Consider the following 19,000-nt stretch of genomic DNA (forward strand, 5'->3'; position numbering starts at 1 on the left):
GGGTAGTTGTGTTCACGTGTGCTGGATAACAAATTGGATACAGTCTGCAAAGAGAATCTATTTACTTCAAGCTGATACCACCTGGGAATTTCTAACTAATGGGTTACATGGTAGTTTAAAAATAGGTCTACAAATTCTTTGATACTTCTCCCTTGAAGAGGTGGAATCTAATTCTTCTCCCCTTGTATGTAGTCTGGACTTACTGACTGTTTCTAATGAATAGAATAAAGGAGAAGTGACAATGTTGGCTTTGGAGACTAAACCATAAAAGGTACTAGCATCTCGGAAGTAGATCCTACAGCCCCAGTTGAGCCTTCAGATGACTACAGCCCCTACCAATACCCTAACTGCAACCACATGAGAGACCTTGAGACAGACCCACCCAGTAAAGCCACTCCAGAATTCCTTGCCCACAGAAACTCTGAAATAATAAATGCTTGTTTTAAGCCACTACATCTTAAATTCTTTCACAGAAAGATATAAGTAATGCAGGTTAGAAATTCCAGAAATAGCCAGTGCTGTTTCTGAAAAATAATTAGCTAAGTAATTACTGTCAGACTTTATGAATCTTGACCAAGTGTTTTTAAAGTATGTTTTTTGCAAGTCTCTTCTTAAGAACTGTCCATTTTTTTTCTCAGTCTCAGTGTCAAAACCTAGGTCTTTATAGTTTCAGCAATATAAATTTGCTTAGATAGATTCATGTGCTCTTCTGCACATTTGAACAAGATACCACCAAAGCACATGTATTTTTATTCCTTCAGCAAAGGTCATTAAATGCTTACTGGGTCTCTAGCACTGTGCTGCGTAAAATAGGTTCTTCTGTGGATCTATTCATTCACAAACATTACTTGAGCATACTAGGGGCCAGGCACTGTGCTCTGCACTGAGGATACAAAAATGAACATGATACCTTGAGTGGCTCAATATTTAGTTGGGGAAGTAGACAGGTAAATACATACTTTACAACACAGTGTGGTGAATATTACCCCAGAGGCATGAATGACATGCTATGATATTGCAGAGAACAGAACAACTATCTGTGTGTGAAGCCTTGAAGGATGAACAGGAGTTTTCAAGCAAAGAAGACTGGTGGATTAGAGGGATGGCATGCCAGGTATGGGACAATAGGTTGTGCAAAGACATGGAAGTAGTAAAAGCCTGGGCTGCCTTTTCACATTTTAGCTTCCTCGACCTGAGAATAAAGAGATGGTTGGTGATATGCATGCTCCTGGCAGTGTGAGACAGGCTGGGTTACTAGGCATAAGTATTTTAAAGCCAATAGGCTGCTTAAGCTGCCCCAAACTGAAGGGCCCTTGTGCTTCCCCAAGGCTTTCAGGCTAGAAGAATTCTCATGATGAACCCTGAGCCTTGGGAAGACAAATGTGTAAGTCTTCTGGACCATATAATTTCCTTAGTGTGAAGAACTCAAATTGTCTCTATGCATGAGTCTACTAAGCTTCTGAACTTGGACTTCTGGGGCCTTTTATTTTTAGCATTTGTAATAAAAGAATGGAACACATTGGCTTTTAGATCAGTGCCACTCAAACTGCTGGTCCAAGAGGAGATTGCATCTGAACATAAATCAACATATTGCTGCCCTCATCAATAAAATCATGATCTGAAAAAAAAGTCAGCTGAACTAAATGGTTTACTTAGTGGCATAGTTGATTTACATTTGACACAAGCTTCTAATCTTCCCACAGACTGGCTGATAACAAATAGTTCATGGGTTGGCAGTGATCCATAGACCACATTTTTTAGATAACTCACTATCCACTAAGTAAAATCTTATATGACAAATCTCCATGTTTCCTTTCAGAACCTGGTCTATGCTTTCTTTTCCCACTGTGAGAGTGAGGTGACTTATCTTTTATTTTTTTTAATTTTTTAATTTTTAAATTTTATTTCAAAATATTAAGGGGGCACAAATATTTTTGTTACATGAATAGCTTTTGTAATTCTTGAGTCAGGGCTATAACTGTGCCCATCACCCCAATAGTATTCATTGTATCTGTTAGATAGGTTTTTGCCCCTCCCCTCCTCCTTCCCCCCCAAGCAAGTTACTTTGTCTCCCTTTTTTAAAACTGTATATATTTATGGTATACTTGTCTCCCTTTTTGTTTTGGCTTCTAATTAATTCACAGTCAAATCTGAAGCTCAAGCACGTCAATTCTGTTGACACTTTTGGGTATTATTTTTTACATTCTTGTTCTTGATTCTAATTTTCAATTTCAAATTCATGTTTGACTTGATTATTTCGTTGAATATGTTTTTGCTGGATGATGTTGAAGATGATGGCAATGATGACAACCATGACAATAAGCATTACAGCAAGCATGGAAAATGGGCCAGATTTCTAATTTGCATCCATTTGAGTAGAATAAGGGTTATGGCTTTGCCTCCATGACTCCAAACAAGTTTAACTGTTTTAATCTCTGAATTGATAGGATTGGTTTTCATGGAGACACAGTGGTGTTCATGAGGAACTCATTCCTCTGCATGCAGAGAGCATCAGCCTCCTTAAACGAAGTCTGCGTGCACAGTTAGCAGAAAAGCACTCACCGTCTTGGTCGTTACCTGAGTCAGCTGGAGACTTGCTTCGGCGCATAGGGCCAGGGCTCTTGGCTGAACTCTTCTGAGGCGTGGGGGACGCCTTTGGGCCAGCTGTGGCTGAGGGGTTTCCCTTCATGACTCGGCATTCTGGGGCAAAAGGACACAGATAGCTTAGTAGAAGGTAAAACTGAGACTCAGCATGTTACCAGCCTCTGCAAACTGAAATAATCACCACAGGCCAAAGCATCTAAGTGACTCAGGACTACAAGGTGGTCCTCATTGTTTTTAGGAACTATGGCTCTGGGAAAGGAGGTATGGGGGAAACTTCCAGAAGTCACCTGAGCAAAGCTAGGTATTTAAGTCCCTGGATTACGGAAACAAGGGCAGAAGTCCAAAAGCAGATCAAGCAGGCAATTAAATAGTCAACTCAATAATTTGTGCACAATTTAGCCATGTCCCAGAATAGTAGCTACTGATATAATGTTTAATTAATTTCCTTGGAGTAGAGATTGACAGCTCAGAGGCTGCAGCCACACAGATGAAACATCCATGAGTAATTTAAAGGAGAGGGAGGAAGTTACCATTATTGTCTATTACATACCACACATTGTAATAGGCACATGATGGATGTTATGTCAGTTTATATAAATAAACACTACTACCACCACCACCATCTTGCATTTCTAGAGTTCTTTTTTTATTTTCAATGTACATTATAATAATCCCTTATGCTGGTTTAATGAATTAATGACTCTGCCACTCAGAACTCAAGAAAGGTTGTGCGTGTGTAGGAGAGTCTGCCAAATGTTCCTGCATTTGCCCTAGCCCCAGTCTGACACATGTGGCTACCCTTTCTATGCAGGTTACTCAGCATACCCTACTATGGTAATTTTGGGCACTGAAAGTGCTAATTTTTAGGGGGATTATTACATTCATTTTGCTGCTGAAAAAAGCTTAAGCCTCTTGCTTAGGGCTACAAAGCAAGAAAGTAGCAGAACAAGGACTAAAAGTCAAGTCCCCTGAGTCCCAGTTTAGTGTTCTTCCCACTACAGATTTTCCAACCTTGTGCTGTAGTGTGCAAAGTGGGATCAAACAGTTGGGTACAGGGTGGTCTTTCCTCTTTAGACATTTCCTTGTTGTCTTCCACTTAAAAAAATACATTGAAATATAAATTAACTAGAAAGATTAGGGGAGCTATTCCAGTAAATTGAGTTTTTTAGGAAACTGAGTTAAGCAGAATGCTCATTTTTGTTTCATTTCTTGTTTTGGTAGATGAACTTTAGTGATCATGGTCCTGAGCTGGAGATGTAGAAGGTGTAGGAAATTAGACATAACCTGAGTTTTGCTTAGTTATTCTATTGTCATTTGCCTCTTCCAAAAGGGAACATAGTAGAAATGCCACCTGTTTCAGGGTCCTTGTCATTTGCGTTGTTTGTAAAGTCTATATTAGTAAAACTCCCTCTGTTTTTCTCACACTTTACTCATCCAAAGTAGGAAATATGTTTTGAATGTGTCTTTTCATCAGGATCCAATCCTAACCTTGTTGCTGTGTGCGCTAATTCAACTTTAATTTATACCTGGAGCTTGGACTCAAGCAAATGGAGATGGGAAGATGTTTAGCTCCTTCCTAAGATTAACAACCCTCTGTAATCCTGAATCACAAAACAGGGGAATGGGGCAGCAAGGGGTTTGACACTAAGAATACAGTAGAAAAATCTTTCTAAAATGGAATCATCATTATGAGCCAAATAGCTGGAGGATGTTGACTTAAAAATAAGTATATGTACAATATCCAAGTTCTGACTCCAAATGTTCCTTCCTATGGTCTGATTGTACCTGTCAGCCCATGTGACACAATATGTGGTTCAAGAAATATGGTTACTATTGTGGTAGATGGTGAGTTTTATTGAGTTTGGAAGCTGGGACTCTGGGACATCCAGTCATCCTTTCACTCAGTGACCCCTATATCCAAATATACAGGAGAAAGACTAACAATATCTGTCCTTAACGGACCATGTATGTATGTTCTCCAGGCCATAGAATCCCATGGAAATGCTAAGGGACAGAAGCAGGGAGAACAATGGAGCAATAAAACCCAGTGGTTAGGCTTACCATTTTCATCCAGGGAAAAGTCATCCTGAGCATAGCGAAATTTTTCAGGACCACAAGCAATAAACACATCATCATCACCAAAGAAATCGTGGAGACAGGTTACCTGTGGAGAAAGTAGAAATACTGGATTGGTATCTGATGGTCTTGTGACAACAAACCTCACACCATGTTGGCAGGGCAAAAAAACTTCATATATAAGCCATCGTCTCTAGCTCCCAGGGATCTCCTTTTTCTCAAAACATCTACCATGCTCATAAATCTACACCATGACCCCTAGTGAGTGATGATACACTGAATGCCATTGTCTTTCCATGTTCCATGTGTGGTAGTCTTGTTTCTATTGCATCAAGAGTAAATTGAGACTATGTCCAAATGGAATGCCCCCCTCTGAAAAAAAGTCAGCCAGCAGATGGCCCTAAAAATGTTATCTTTTCTCAGAGCCTCAAAGACAGAGTGCTCCTGGCCCAACTCTGGGGCCAGGGATCTAGGCCAAGGCAGATGAGAAAAATCTTCTGCAGCCTGTGGTGGATAGACCCTGTAGCTGACACAGAAGTGGAAATTCCTCTCTTTATCTGCATGAGTTCTAAACATCATTTCTTAACTGCTTCAGACACACAAAATTTGGACTTTTGCTAAAAATGGGCCAAGAACCTGGTGGTGGCCCAGCATACCATTCCTTCCTGAGAAATCAGGAAAAGAAAACTGTGTTGACCACTTAAAACTTCATCAAGAACAATGGGTCCCAAAAGACTTGAGTTTCTGCTGGTAGAGCCATGTTCCCAGGACCCTTCCAGCCCTCTAGCACCCTAAGCACTGCTGATTCTCCACAATAGAGAGACGATCTCCTCAACCCCTGGGAAAGAAATGAGGGTCCCTGGGAAAGTATGCTGCTCCCCACAGTCTCCCCACTTCTCAGCTTTCCTAATTACATCTGATAATTAGTCCAGCACACCAGGGAAACCCCAGGAGAAACCACAGAGTCAAAACATGCTTATCCCACTTCTTAGTTTGAAAGTGTTCAAAGCCTCTAATTGTTCTAAGCTTCCCATTCAAGCTGCCAGCAACGGCTTTCCAAAGGCATAGTGCTCACAAACTAACAACAGATCACTGGGTACATATGTTACATTAGAAAAATATTTATATTAAAAACATCATCCCCCACCCAAGGTCAATTTGATCCCTCTTCCCCTAGCCAAAATGATTGCAAGCTTTACACAAAGGGAGAGATGCTGAAAGATTATCCCCATTGTCTCAGCCTTCCAATCATCCAAGAGATGCCAAGAGAAGGGAAGGAGACTCAGAGGATTGCCAGGGTTGCTCTTATTAAGCCTTTTCCCAGTCTTGGGTCATGACCTCATCAAATAGGCCAAAACCCTTCTTCAGTCCACTTGTCCCTCACCTATTCATTCCACAATCAGCAACGACAATCAGAGCTACCACTGATTGAATGCTTTCTCTGTGACAGGTACTCTGCTAAGCACTTCCAAATCTGTCACCTCATTTTACCCTCACAACAAACCCTAGAAGTCACTATTATTATCATTGCTATTTTAGAAATGAGGAAACTGAAACCCAGGGGCACTAAGTAAATTATGCAGGTGGAAAGAAATGAAGCCAAATAAACACAGATCTATCTGACTTCAAAGCCTGTCCTTTTAACCACTCAGCAATACAAAGCACTCACATACAGTCCAGGCACCGGGGAGACAAAGATAAATAAGATTCAGGACATGGCTTCATGGAGCTCACAGTATGATGAGGTGAGATACATTGAAATAGAGCATTTTAGTTTAGTGTCATGAGCAATTGATTGCCACATCCAAGTGACACCAGTCACTGGCTGGCACTGTTGGTTCAATAGGCCTCCTGCAGATTGTACTGGTAGCAAATCCAGTGACAGAGGCCACATGGCTTTGAGCCCTGCTACCGACCTCCCACCAATGTCTTGGACTTTGACTAAATAAAATCTGGAGCCCCTAACTTTGATACATCAAGTATCTCCGAATTGTTTATCCCCTGCCACCTCCTAGACCCCGAAGATCTCTGCCATGTCTTCTTGGTTAAGGCTGCCCTTGACCCTGACTAGCTGCCTTTTTTGTTGTTGTTGCTCATGAGTAGGGAAAGCATCACTCTTGGGTGTTCCTCTCCTAGTGGTCTCTAGGATTTAGCACTTTGTTTCAAGACCTGCCTGTATTTTATGGATACTCACCTGGTCCTCCCCACTGGGTCACAGATTTCTGAATATAAAGACCAAGTTTATACTGCCCTCTATACTTTTCCATGGTTCCTGGTAGACAGCTTATCATACAGTGACAAATTAGTTAGGGCTGTTTCTGCCTAAACTGCCTGCAAGTAGGTAAGAAGGAGGAACATTCAGAGGCTTTGTGAGGATGTACAAAGACAGAAAAATAGGAATAAGAACAATGAAATCAATTGTGTCAGATAACAGAGATTAGCATTCAGAGGCTTTGAAAGGTAACAAAAACACACAAATTTAGGAACACGAAAGTAGAAATGACTGTGAATTCAGAAGTTATTCTTCACATAACTATGCTAATTATCTTGATATCTTAGATGAAATAGATTTTTAAAAGAAAGTCTAAATAATCAAATCAGCTCAAAAAGTAATAGAAAATCTAAACCAACTAATAGCTGTACAAAGAATTCAGTAAATACTTCACACAGCAACCTTCCCTCAAAAGTCACCAGAGCATTCATTTTAGAGGTATTTGTGGAAATTGCTTCCCAAGAAGAAAACCTAAAAGCTTGAAAGCTGCCATCTCAGACACACGCCATGATATCCTATTGTGGGACAACGAAGACTCACAGATTGCTCTGGGGGTTGCTGTTACAATGACCCACCCTCCTCCAACCCCAAGCCTCTCCACTCCCACCCAGGCTTTGGGAAAAGCCTTTGGATAACCCCTCCTTTGGGAAGCTTCTGTGAAAGGCAAAGTCCTCTATGCTTCTGACAAACTCACAGTGGTGTGGCCGGCTTCAAACATATTCATGTTGCAATCCAGCTGTTTAACATCAGGTTTCTTGTGTGATCCCTTTCCACATTTTGCTGGCTCCCAAATGCGGACAAATTCATATTGTGCATGGGGATACCCAGCTTTCCCAAATGCCTTGGGTATTGAGACACAGCAGCCCCCCATCTTTGTTATGGGGTTGGAAGAATAGAACGTTCTCCATCTTAAATATGAGGAACTCAAGCCACAGAGAGTCAAAATGGCCCAAGGATATACAGCTGGCTCATGGCAGAGTTGGGACTAACATTCAGGGTCCTGCTTCAATTCAGGACAAAACAATTCAATTGCCTGAGAGAACGTATTTTCCTAAAGCCCTGACTCCAAAGGCTTGTATATAGCCTAGACAGGAGAGTTCCCATTTGTCCTAATCAACACCTGATATGCATTAGAACATCTTACTGGATTGAAATAAGAAGCTTCTTTATGGATCATATTTTAAATCTATGTACAAGAAGATTCCTATTCATTACTGTAACTGGCAACTGAATATGTGATGGAGAAGGACAAGGAGAAGGAAGGGAGAAGGAGGAAGAACAGAAAGAAGAAGCAAAAAGAAGAAGGAAAAGGAGGAGGAGAAGAATAGAGTATAAGAAATAATTCTCAAGTGAAACTCATGCTCACTTAACACCTACTTTTTAAAATTCCTTGGAGGTAATGCAACACAAGACACAAGGTCTACCTTAGCTTAAGCTACAAATGTCTGATTTTCCAAATTCGTTTTTGGAGATGGAATTTCCATTATGAAGTGGCAACAGAAGTAGTAAATATAACAATCACTATGATACCACTTACAGCATCCTCAGGGATCAGAGGTCTTGCTGACATCAGCTTCAGTATGAGTCATACTTGCATATTTAATTCAGAGAAGAGAACACAAAGGCATGACACCTATCTTTATAATTAATCAACTGCCAGCACAAAATCAATAAAATCAACTTACATTAACATTGAACCATTAACTCAATGCTGATCTTAAAAAAAAAAAAAAACCAAAACAGCAGGTGTTGGGGGAAGGGAGCCCAGCTTGATTGTGCATTAGCGTGAACAATAGATTATATGGATGGTTCAGTGGCTTAAATGTTGAAGTACAAATGGGCAAATGGAGACAACAGATTACTGTGTGGGAGCAGTTTGAGTCTATCAGCTGCAAATGGAAAATTCACTGTGTGACTTGATTTAAGCTTGATTAGATTCTCCAGCCACATATTACAGATGCTGGCAGTTCTTGTACGTGCCTGCTGCTAGTAGATTCTACATTTCACTTACCTAATTATTCCGAAAGAAATGTTATCTCGGGACATAAAGTCTTACTTGTATATCTATGAGACTCACTTTTAACGTGCAAAACGTTTTCATTGAAAATTCAATTCCACTAATATTGATACATTAAGCACCCTCTAGGGCAAAGGAACTCTGTGAGAGATATGGAAATGTACAATAAAGGGCTCCTGTCTCCAGAGAGTTGACAGCATAATAAGCAAGTGGGAACTATACAAATAATTGGAATACAAGGCAGGCTGTTGTTAGCACTATTTTAGAAGCACAAAGAGCAAGGGAAGCGAGAAGACTGAGAAAACAATTCTAATCATGAACTGGGGAAGGCTTCCCAGAGAAGATGACACAAAAACTGAGTCTTGAGGGATGAGTGCGATGTAGGTTGATGGAGACAGAAGGTATTCCAGGCAGAGGTAACTGCATGAACAAAGGCAGAGAAGCAGGAACGTGCCATTTTTCTTAACAGACCTTGGTGGGAAAAAAGAATTGCATCTTGTCGACTATAGTACCAGAGATTCTGACCTTCCAAAGCTGTGCACAGGACAATTGCCCAGACCCATCTGCTAACCTTCTGCGCAAACGAAACATACAGTTGCCTACTGGTGGAATTCAGGGTGAAGAGGAGAGCAGAGAGTGTCTATGGGGAAGGGTGGCCCCAGTGGTGAAGAAGAGGGAACCCCTGTGGCAAGGAAGACAAACCGCACTGCTTTTTCAGTCTTGCCAACAATGTGCACTGCCCATGGAGAGTGGCTGGCAAGCTTTGCAAAATGAGTTAATGAAAGATTTAGTAAACATTACAGATGAAGCTTTTTCTAAAAGTTACTGCTACTCTCATTCTGGAACATTTCCTGCCTGCCAGCCTTGTACTGGCTCCAGTCAGAGGTCGGCACAGAGTTGGCTTGGTGAGCTGTGGCAATTTTTCTAAAACAATTCTGGCTTTCTTATTAAACTTGTTTTCCTGGGGTTATCTTGAAGTCTTACTTGTGGGTTTTTCACGCGAACATTTTTGCCCAGGCAAGAAGTTCCTTGATTCTGCAGTGTGTCTTTTGGCACAGATTTTTTTTTTTATTCAATGCCCTGAATTTCCCTAAAATCTCTGCTGAAAAAATAACAATGCCACTTGCACTTGTACAATATTTTTACTGTTTTCAAAACACTTCCACATTTATAGCATCTTACATTATTTTCCATACTTCCAATTCTTCTCTCAACCCAATCCAATCAGATTTCCATCCCCATTGCTCTACCAAGACATCTATTGTCAAGGTCAACAATGACTTCCATGGTGTCAAATCCAATGGTCACTTCTCTGGCCTCATCTTATTCAACCCCTCAGCAACACTGGACATAAGTTGAGCAAGTCCTAAACACTTCCCCTTCTTAGCTTCTGGGAAATAGCAGTCTTCTGAATTTTCTCCTACCTCAATATCCTTTGCTAGATTCTCTTCCTCTTCCAGACCTCTCAGTATCTGAAAGCCCCAGTGCTCAGTTCTCAGAGCTCTTTTCTTCTTTATTTACATATATTTACTAGGTGATCATATCCAGTTCCAAGGCTTAACACCCTGCTGTGGTTTGAATGTTTGTCCCCTCCCAAACCCATGTTGACGCTTCATCTCCAGTGTGGCAGTGTTGAGAGGTGGGTCCTTTAAGAAGTGATTGGGTCATGAGGGCTCTGCCCTCATTCATGGATTAATCCATTCATGGATTAATAGATTAATGGGTTATTATGGGAATGGGACAGGTGGCTTTATAAGAAAGGACGAGAGACCTGAGCTAGCATACTCAGTCTCCTTGCCATGTGATACTCTGTGCTGCCCATGACTCTGCAGAGAGTCCCCACCAGTAAGAAGGCCTTCACCCAATTCAGCCCCTCGACCTTGGACTCAGCCTCCAGAACTGTATGAAATAAATTCCTTTTCTTTATAAATTACCCACTCTCAGATAGCCTGTTGTAAGCAACAGAAAACAGACTAAGACACGAACTATCTATTAATATATGTTGATAACTCACACAATGATATCTCCAGGCCCTTCTTACCCTTGGACTTCAGACACATATATCCAACTGCCTGCTTAATATCTCCACTTGGTTATCTGACAGGCATCCCACACTTAATATGCGTAAGATTAAACTCTTATTCCCCCCCAATTCTATTTCCATCCAGGTTTCCTTATCTCAAAAATGGTACCATAATTCCGCCAGTTGCCCAAATTAGAAACCTGAGAATCATTTTAAACTAGGACCTACTTTTCTCCCTCTCCATGGTCACTGTCCTAGTCTGAGATAAACTATAATAGCCTCATAACTAGCCCTCATATGTCCACTCTAGGCAGGGTGCCCTTCCCTCACTCCTTCCACCCCCCACATATACCCATTCTGGTTTTCATACAACAGAGCTGTATTTTACAATTTTAATTAGTCATATCACCCACCAAAGCCTGCCCATTGTAGATAGAATAAAATCCAAACTTTTTATTTTGGCTCTATATTATCTTAGTCTACATATGCTAGCTTGCTCCAGCTGCCCTTGTTGTCTTCCTTCTATTCCTCAAATCCATCAAGACCTTTCCCATTTCACTCTTGCAGTTCCCTCTACCTAGAAGGTTCTCTTCCCAGATGTTCACAGGGCTATGTTATACATATTTTGCCAAATTAAAAATATTAATAATATAATATACCAAACCATTGAATTACACATTTTAAATGGGTGGATTCATATATCTTTGAATGGTGAAGGGCCATAATGACCCTTTTTACTCTGATACATTTGTCAGGTGCTCTCGCCTCCATTACCTAATTTGATTTATTAACCCCATTTTTAATAAATGAAGCATGAAGGCCCATGAAGGTGAGGTGACTTGTAGAAGATCACATTGTTATTTAGTGATAGGGCTGATATTAGAACTCAAAATTGCTTATTTCACTCTGACACACACTGAGTACCTAAAGCACTTATTTCCTAGATAGGGAAGACCTGGGTAAGGAAACACAGTAGGGGACTCTGGGTAGCATGAAAATATTAATACCAACAGTATAGAAAAGAGGGGCACAGAGGGAAGATGGGAAGGAATAAGACTTTCTACCCTATTTTACCAGGAGCTGGTTGTGATTTAATAACCTGAGCTAGGCAATACCAGCCCCCTTCAAAGCCTGGCAACCCCTCAATGCTTAAGGGTGTTTTTTCCTTAGATTTTCTTTGCCATTTTTCCAAGAGTCTGTGTCAGCTCCCACTGGGGGCCTCTCACGGATGAGAACAGCTGCAGAGGCGCTGGGGTTGGGCTGCTGAGTACATGCCCAGGACTGACACCTGCCCTTCCACAGGGCCCTGGGGACAAGTTGGCTCAGAGAAGCAGGGACGAGACAGAACTCCATTCATCAGAGAGAACTGGGGTGGAAAAACCCTGCTTGATCCCTTGGTACTATTAAGCTCTAAGGTTGGCTCTGGGCCCCACACAACTCCAGGTTCTGTTCAGTAAGGTCAATTAAAATAAGAGAATATGCTTGTAGGGCCCATTGCAGTTATCTATTGCGTTTAACAGTTACCTGATATCTACTACACACAGAGCAGGGGCATGGCTTTGGAACTCTGTAGGGAAAGGAAAGGTTTGTTAAAGAAAGAAAGTTAATGTCTACCTACATTCTAGGTTACAACTTGCCACTGACTCACTGCTTTCTCTCTAGGTCTCAGTTTCCTCTGCTGTAAAGTGAGGGTGCTGATCTAGAGCCTTTTGAGGTCTATGTCTTCTTTGTGTGACAAGCCCTTTTGAGAATTTGATGAAAGCTATGGATCTTCTGCCTAGAAAAATGCATATATGTCCATACATAGCTATTTTTTCCATATAATTTAGGGAGTTTAAGCATTTCCCTGGAACCTGTCTATAGACCTCAAGCTAAGAGCCTCTGGACTAGTGGATTTCTGAGGTCTCTTCTAGCTCTGACAGTCTATGAAACATTCCAGGTTGGACACAGTTAATGAACAGAGACACTAGGGCCAGAATGCTGGCAGCTGTCGTGGAATCCCAGAGGCTTAACTGTACCCCCCTTCCCAGGCTTCCTGAGACTCCGGTCCAAGGGAAGCAAAAGGATATAAGCTCATTCTCTGCAAACTGAGTCCAAGGGAAGCAAAGGAGTGCAAACTGATTTACAGCAAACCAGGGACTGAAGTGTGCATCAGACCATTGCCTCCCAGGTTGCTGGAATTTAGCAAGGATGCTAATTTTGCAGGCATAAGAGTCATGACCTCTAAATGTTCCTCAACCATTGGTTAAGGATGGGATGAAAAGCATGACTACTCAATTGGTAAGAGACATATAACTTAATTATAGATGTTCTGAGACAGTAACTTAGGAGCTAATTCCCAACATGGCTGGACAGAATACTAATGTTCGTAAACTTAGTACATTTCCTTACACAATATCCTCTCCTTTGTAAATACATATTTTACTACCCAAAAAAAGTGAGGGTAGAAGAAAAGAAAGAGGTTTGGTGGGACCATCCATCAGAGTCCCAGGAGGAAACACAAGACACTTTTAAAGTAGATAAATAAATTGAGTAGAGTTTAATAAAAGGGGATTAGTTATAACAGTATGGGCAGGGTATAGACAAACCACAGAGGATACTATAGTATCTGGGGAATAGTAATAATGGGGTTCATTACTACCCTTAGGCCTGAAGGAGAGAGGGGAGCTAGCAGTTACCAGAACTCAGAGGGAAAGAGAGAGAATGACAATTACATAGAGAGGACCCCCTGATAACAGCTACGACCTTCAGTCAAGGGATGCCCAGCAAACTCTCAGTCAGTGTGCCAGGGAAGAGACAGCCCAATCTCACTCTTCTCCTCCCGGCTGGTACTCCCAATTAGCGAAACACAGCTGGAATCAAGAAGACAAGGGAGCTTGTTGATACAAGTTAGCCTCCCAGGGTGCAGGGCAGGGTGGAATGGGGTAGAGAGTAGACAGGAGACCTGGAGAGGAAGGCATGGAGAGTAGATCTGCCACTGTAGGCAAGAGGAAAGAACTGATATTATAGCCCAGAATATAGGAGAGATGTGACTAGCAATTAGGCAATAATAGTATCATTTTGCATTTGTAAAAGCCTTTACACATTTCATACTGCTTTCAGCCCATTGTCTCATCTAAACCACATAGGCAAACAGGTAGTTTTATTTTAAGGATAAGGAAACTGAGGTTCAGCCAATGTTAGGTAATTTGCAAGATCAAATGTCTACAAAAAGAACAGAGACTAGAACCTGGGTTTAGACTCCTGGTCTAGAACCAGTTCCACTATATTTTATTATCTCTTCTGTATCACGTTTCAGTCCACAAAGCTGTTCGGACAGGCCTTCAGAGAACTCCTGCTTCTTCTGACAGATGCAAAAATCCACCACAAGGGCAACAATGAGGGGGACTTCTCCTCACATTTATAGGAATGGGTCAGTATGTGGGGCTGTGAGGGAACAGGCTGAGTTGGAAGATAGGTAAGTGAATAAAATGTTCTTTGCACTACTTTCCAGAGCAGAGGTTCTTAGACCCAGTTGTTGCCAAATTGCCTTAGTCGAAGTTCCCTATCCTCTCTCCCTCTTCTCTCTTCCAGCCTCTGGGTATGGCACCTCATCAGCTATATAATTCTAGTGTAAAGAATATGGTTGACTGAAAGTAAGGAAAGAAATGGAAATGAAGAAATGACAAGTTCAAGGTAAACATTAAGAAAACAGAAACAACATATCTTTTAGAATTCAATTGCATAAAATAAAAAGTATGTTCACATTTGTTCCAAGTTGCATGTAAATGATCTATTAAGTGTTCAAAAATGATAACCATGAGCTGATCCACCACTGACTTTGCAATTAGGTGGGATTTGGGGAAAATTCTTTGTGTTCAATGTTTTTAGGAATTGCAACAGTGCTTGCCTGATGGAAATGATAAGCCAGGCATTGGATGTGAAAAATGTTTAGGAAGGATGAGATTGCCAATGCCTATACTTGCTACCTTAGGCTCCCTGCTTGGAAGATAATGTAAAAGTTAGTGAACACTAGAAGGTTCAAGACCTATAAGCTTTCACAATATACAGCTTCTAGAGCAGTGGTACTCAATCAGGGGCCATTTGTCTCCCTCCAACACCTTCCTCCTAGGGGACATTGGACAATATCTGGAGATATTTTTGGTTGTAACAACTTGGAGAAGGGGTGCTACTGACATCTAATGGATAGAGGCCATGGATGCTGCTAAATGTCCTACAGTGCACAGGACAGCTTCCCACAATGAAGAACTATCTGGACCACAATGTGAATGGTGCCAGAGTTGAGAAGTCCTGCTCCAGGGCATTTGGTGACTATCAAGATATGACCTTAGCCCTGGCCACCATACTTTCCACTCTCCACCTCTAAAGATGAATTCCTTGATCCCACCTATGGATGCCAGACTGACCACTCCTAGAATCAGCTCCATCTCAGCAGGCTTCTGGGCTAAGGCAGAATTTATCTCATTTTTCAGGGTGATATTGCTGTTACTATTGTCTTTTGCTATTTAGTGTTTGACCCTTGGCCTTGCTTTAACCCTAATAGAAGCTTATTTCCTAGTTGCTAACTGTTTGTATGGTTAATGACTCACAGCCTGCCTAGACCTCTGGGTTTTGCAAGCTCTTCTAGTCTTGGCATCCTTCCCAGGCTCTGAGGTACAACTTCATCCATGGTTTCAGTACAACACTGCCTTACTCATTCCATTCTGGGACACCAAATAGAGTTTGAGCTGGTAATTACACTAGACCTGCTGCCTCTTAAATCTCTGTAAGAAAGATGCCAGCCCCAGGAAAGAAATGACTGAATGAACTATCAACTAGTATAAGAGGTCCTTCTGCTGTGACTGTCAAAGAAAGCTGAAAGAGAGAGAGAGAGAGACAGAGAGAGAGGATGCATCCTGGGGCAGCAAATTTTGGAAGACTTCTGTGTCAAGCTGGCCTAAGCAGAGACAGAAAGATGTCCTACAAAATGGAGTTTTAGGACCAGTTGAGCATCAATTTCATATTTGAAGAAGAAAAAGGCTGAGAATACACTGAAACTCCACAGTTGAGATAATGTCTGGTTTGGCCATTTCTCAAGTGTCAGCCTCTTGTGCCTATAGAGGATTAAAAAGAAGGAATTTGAAATAACAAAAAGTATGACTATGAAGGCAGTAGAACTAACTGCTGTTTTTCTAACAAACCTCCATGCCTGAATTTTGAGACTCAGGCAGTATTGTGGAAAGGGACTGATTTCCAGTCCTTGTTCAGTCACACATTGCTGTGTGATCAGAGATTTAAATGGTCTGTGCCTCAGGAGGTTCCTCATCTGAAAAATGGAGCAAATACTACTTTGACTGTCTTATAGTGGTTTTTTATTCAATTTCAAACAAAAAGAGATGGTGCATATGAAAATGCCTTGACAATCTTTAGTGCTATATGAGTACAAATTATATCACAAAAGACATGTGACCTGAGAGAAAATGAATTCAGATAAAGTGAGACCAAGAAAAGCTGGTAAAGTGAATCCTGTTTTGGCAAAAAGAAAAAGAGAGAGAGAAATCCACTGTCTTTTTTTTCTGTCCCTACGGAGCACTTGACTTCCACATTCCGGGCATAGTAGTACCTATCTTTATTATTATTATTGTATAAAATCTCTATGATAAAGGACTCATCAACATTACTAATACACTCCAGAATCAATCTTGTAGTCAAGAAATTCTTCTCAATTTGTTCACTTATTGAATAACATTTATTTAGTGCCCATGATAATTCTGCCGCCATGGTCATTGCTAGGGGTACAGAAAAGAAGAAGACATGGCTCCTGTCTTCAAGGAGCTGTTAGTCTGGTGGAAATTTCTCATTTGAGTCATTTCTATCACAATGTAATTGTCTTCTTCCATCTGACCTACATTTAATGGTCCAAAAACTTGACTTTTGGACCTTGTTTATACAATCATCTAAACTGCTTGGCTATTCCAAGTTTGACTCATACCAATTTCTTTTTGAGCCTGTTAAGGATTGTGTACTTACACAATTAAATTTGTTTCCCTTAAAAATGGGGGGAAAAGTCCAAGTCAGATATATTGGCAACAAACAGCAACGAGTTACTGGGAAAGAATGTGTTGACTGCAAATTCCTGATAAGTTAATTCATGCTAGAATGTTCAGTTATGGTCGTCTCTAGGCAGTCCCCCAAACCTAGGCAGGATGTGGATGCCTAAAGAGGACCATAACCAAATCTGAAGGAATAAAGCTCTAACAGTAGACTTTCTCATATCTCTTAAAATCTGATAAAAGATACCAAGGGGCTTCAATGGCCCCTTCAAATCACCCTCTGCAGGTAAACCATCTTTAGAGTTCTGCTTCCACTTCCCTTCCGTTCATCTTCCCATTATGCTGCTCACAATTTTTTTTAATGAGTCGAACTGGTTCAAGCTCAGCCAAAAGTCAAATACATAAAGAACTCAGGCTGATGTCTGTGCTAAAAGAGAGTTTCTGTAACAGCCCTCAATGAGGCCAGGAGACAAAATGCTTCTCTAAAGACATCTTAGGAGGAACAGCTAGTAAAAGTCCTGTATTCTCCCCCCCTCACAAAAAGGCCTTTCTTTTGATCCTCCCAATCCATTCCACCTCCCACACAGAGAGGCAGGACTAGTGGCAAGTTTCAGCAGGAATGCAAATTGAGGGATGTGTACAGGAAGACAGAAATAGACTGTGTAAAATGGCAGCCAGTGTGATCGCCTGGAAGGAGCTCAACTCAAACCTTTCCACTTTGAGCAAAGCAGCCCCTGTTTACATTTGCCCCTTGCATGGACTGCTGGAACCAGAAGTCCAGCTTTCAATGGTTTCTAGCAGCAGGACAACCTATTGGAGGGCCAAAGGTCCCCTTTTCACTATACCTCTTACCCAAAGAAATGGTAGGATGCACGCTGGAGGGACAGGAAACTTAGCTGGGCAGAACTTGCACAATGAGATTTCCCAGTCCCAATAAGGACCGGGCCTGTTGCAGCTTCTACAGAGCAACTCACAGCACTGTGGGGAGACAAGCTGCAGTCTTTTCAATCCCATTTTCTTCACATTTACAGTAGGTCAAAGGTCATTTAACTAACACATTGTTGGAACAAAGAGTTTGGATAAATTTCATTTTCCTGTCATTGGAGGCTAGCCTTTTAAAAAATTCACTTATATTTTGGTTCCAAATCTCATTAAAGAAAAAACTTAAAAAAAAACTGAACCCTTGTTTGTCATTCTCTTATTAGGGTAGAAAAAAATTTTTAATTATTGCAGCAGTTCTAGGATCACATCTTTTCATCCTCCCAGTGCCTAGCACAAGACTAGGAGCACAGTAGGTTCACAAAAAAATCTGTCGCTTTTAGGATTACAATGAGTCATCATTTCATGGTATTTTTTGTGAGTCTATATAGCTGATGTCCTCTCTTTTTCAAACATGTACAGCCTGAAGTGCATCTATTATTTACCCAATATCTTCAATTTCTTGAAATTGTTTCCTGTTTTGCTTATTATCTCTGTCACTAACAGTTACTGACCTAGGACCTAATTGGGAACTCAAGGACAGATGCACATTCTTCTGGTCATTTTTGCGCTGAGGCTACACTTTAGCCATCCAAATTCAGCTCAGAGGAGACAAAGTACAGCAAAGAGGAGAACCTGGAGCCAAGAGAAGAGGAAAGGAAGAGAGACAGGGAGGGCCATTCGAAATGCTTGTTGGGCCATGGTTCAGAGAAAACTGCCTCCCTAGACTTGGCTCTTTTTCTAGGCCAGGCCTCTGTCAATAACACATTTATTGGCCATCCTGACTTCAGCCTCTGATTTGCCCAATTCAAATATATTTTTTCCAAGAAACAGCTCTCCTAGTCATGGCCCCTGACCATTACAAACAATGCTGTTGAAAGGTCCAAGTGAAAGAGGCCATTTTCTCCAAATGAGTCACCACCACCTGGAAAGTTCTTGGAAAATGGAAGAGGCGCCAGAAGGCTAAAGACAAGGAAATGTTGTCCTAATTTTTGCAA

At 41.3% G+C, this 19,000-nt stretch overlaps 1 protein-coding gene across 3 annotated transcripts in view; it reads right to left on the minus strand.

Annotated features, from left to right (window-relative positions):
• The window catches only part of DCX (doublecortin), a 95,980-nt gene that overhangs the window by 24,235 nt on the left and 52,745 nt on the right, over window positions 1-19,000 (minus strand). For 2 of the 3 annotated variants that reach the window (XM_045538865.1, XM_045538864.1), the window contains exons 4-5: window positions 4,666-4,768; window positions 2,563-2,700 (exon numbers count right to left, since the gene is read on the minus strand). In XM_045538865.1, the coding sequence (XP_045394821.1) occupies window positions 2,563-2,700; window positions 4,666-4,768 (241 nt within the window). The remainder of the gene's footprint in view (window positions 1-2,562; window positions 2,701-4,665; window positions 4,769-19,000) is intronic. The other variant, XM_045538867.1, reaches the window with a different exon arrangement.

This window comes from Lemur catta, chromosome X (genome assembly GCF_020740605.2).
Source record: "Lemur catta isolate mLemCat1 chromosome X, mLemCat1.pri, whole genome shotgun sequence".
Classification (NCBI taxonomy): domain Eukaryota; kingdom Metazoa; phylum Chordata; class Mammalia; order Primates; family Lemuridae; genus Lemur; species Lemur catta.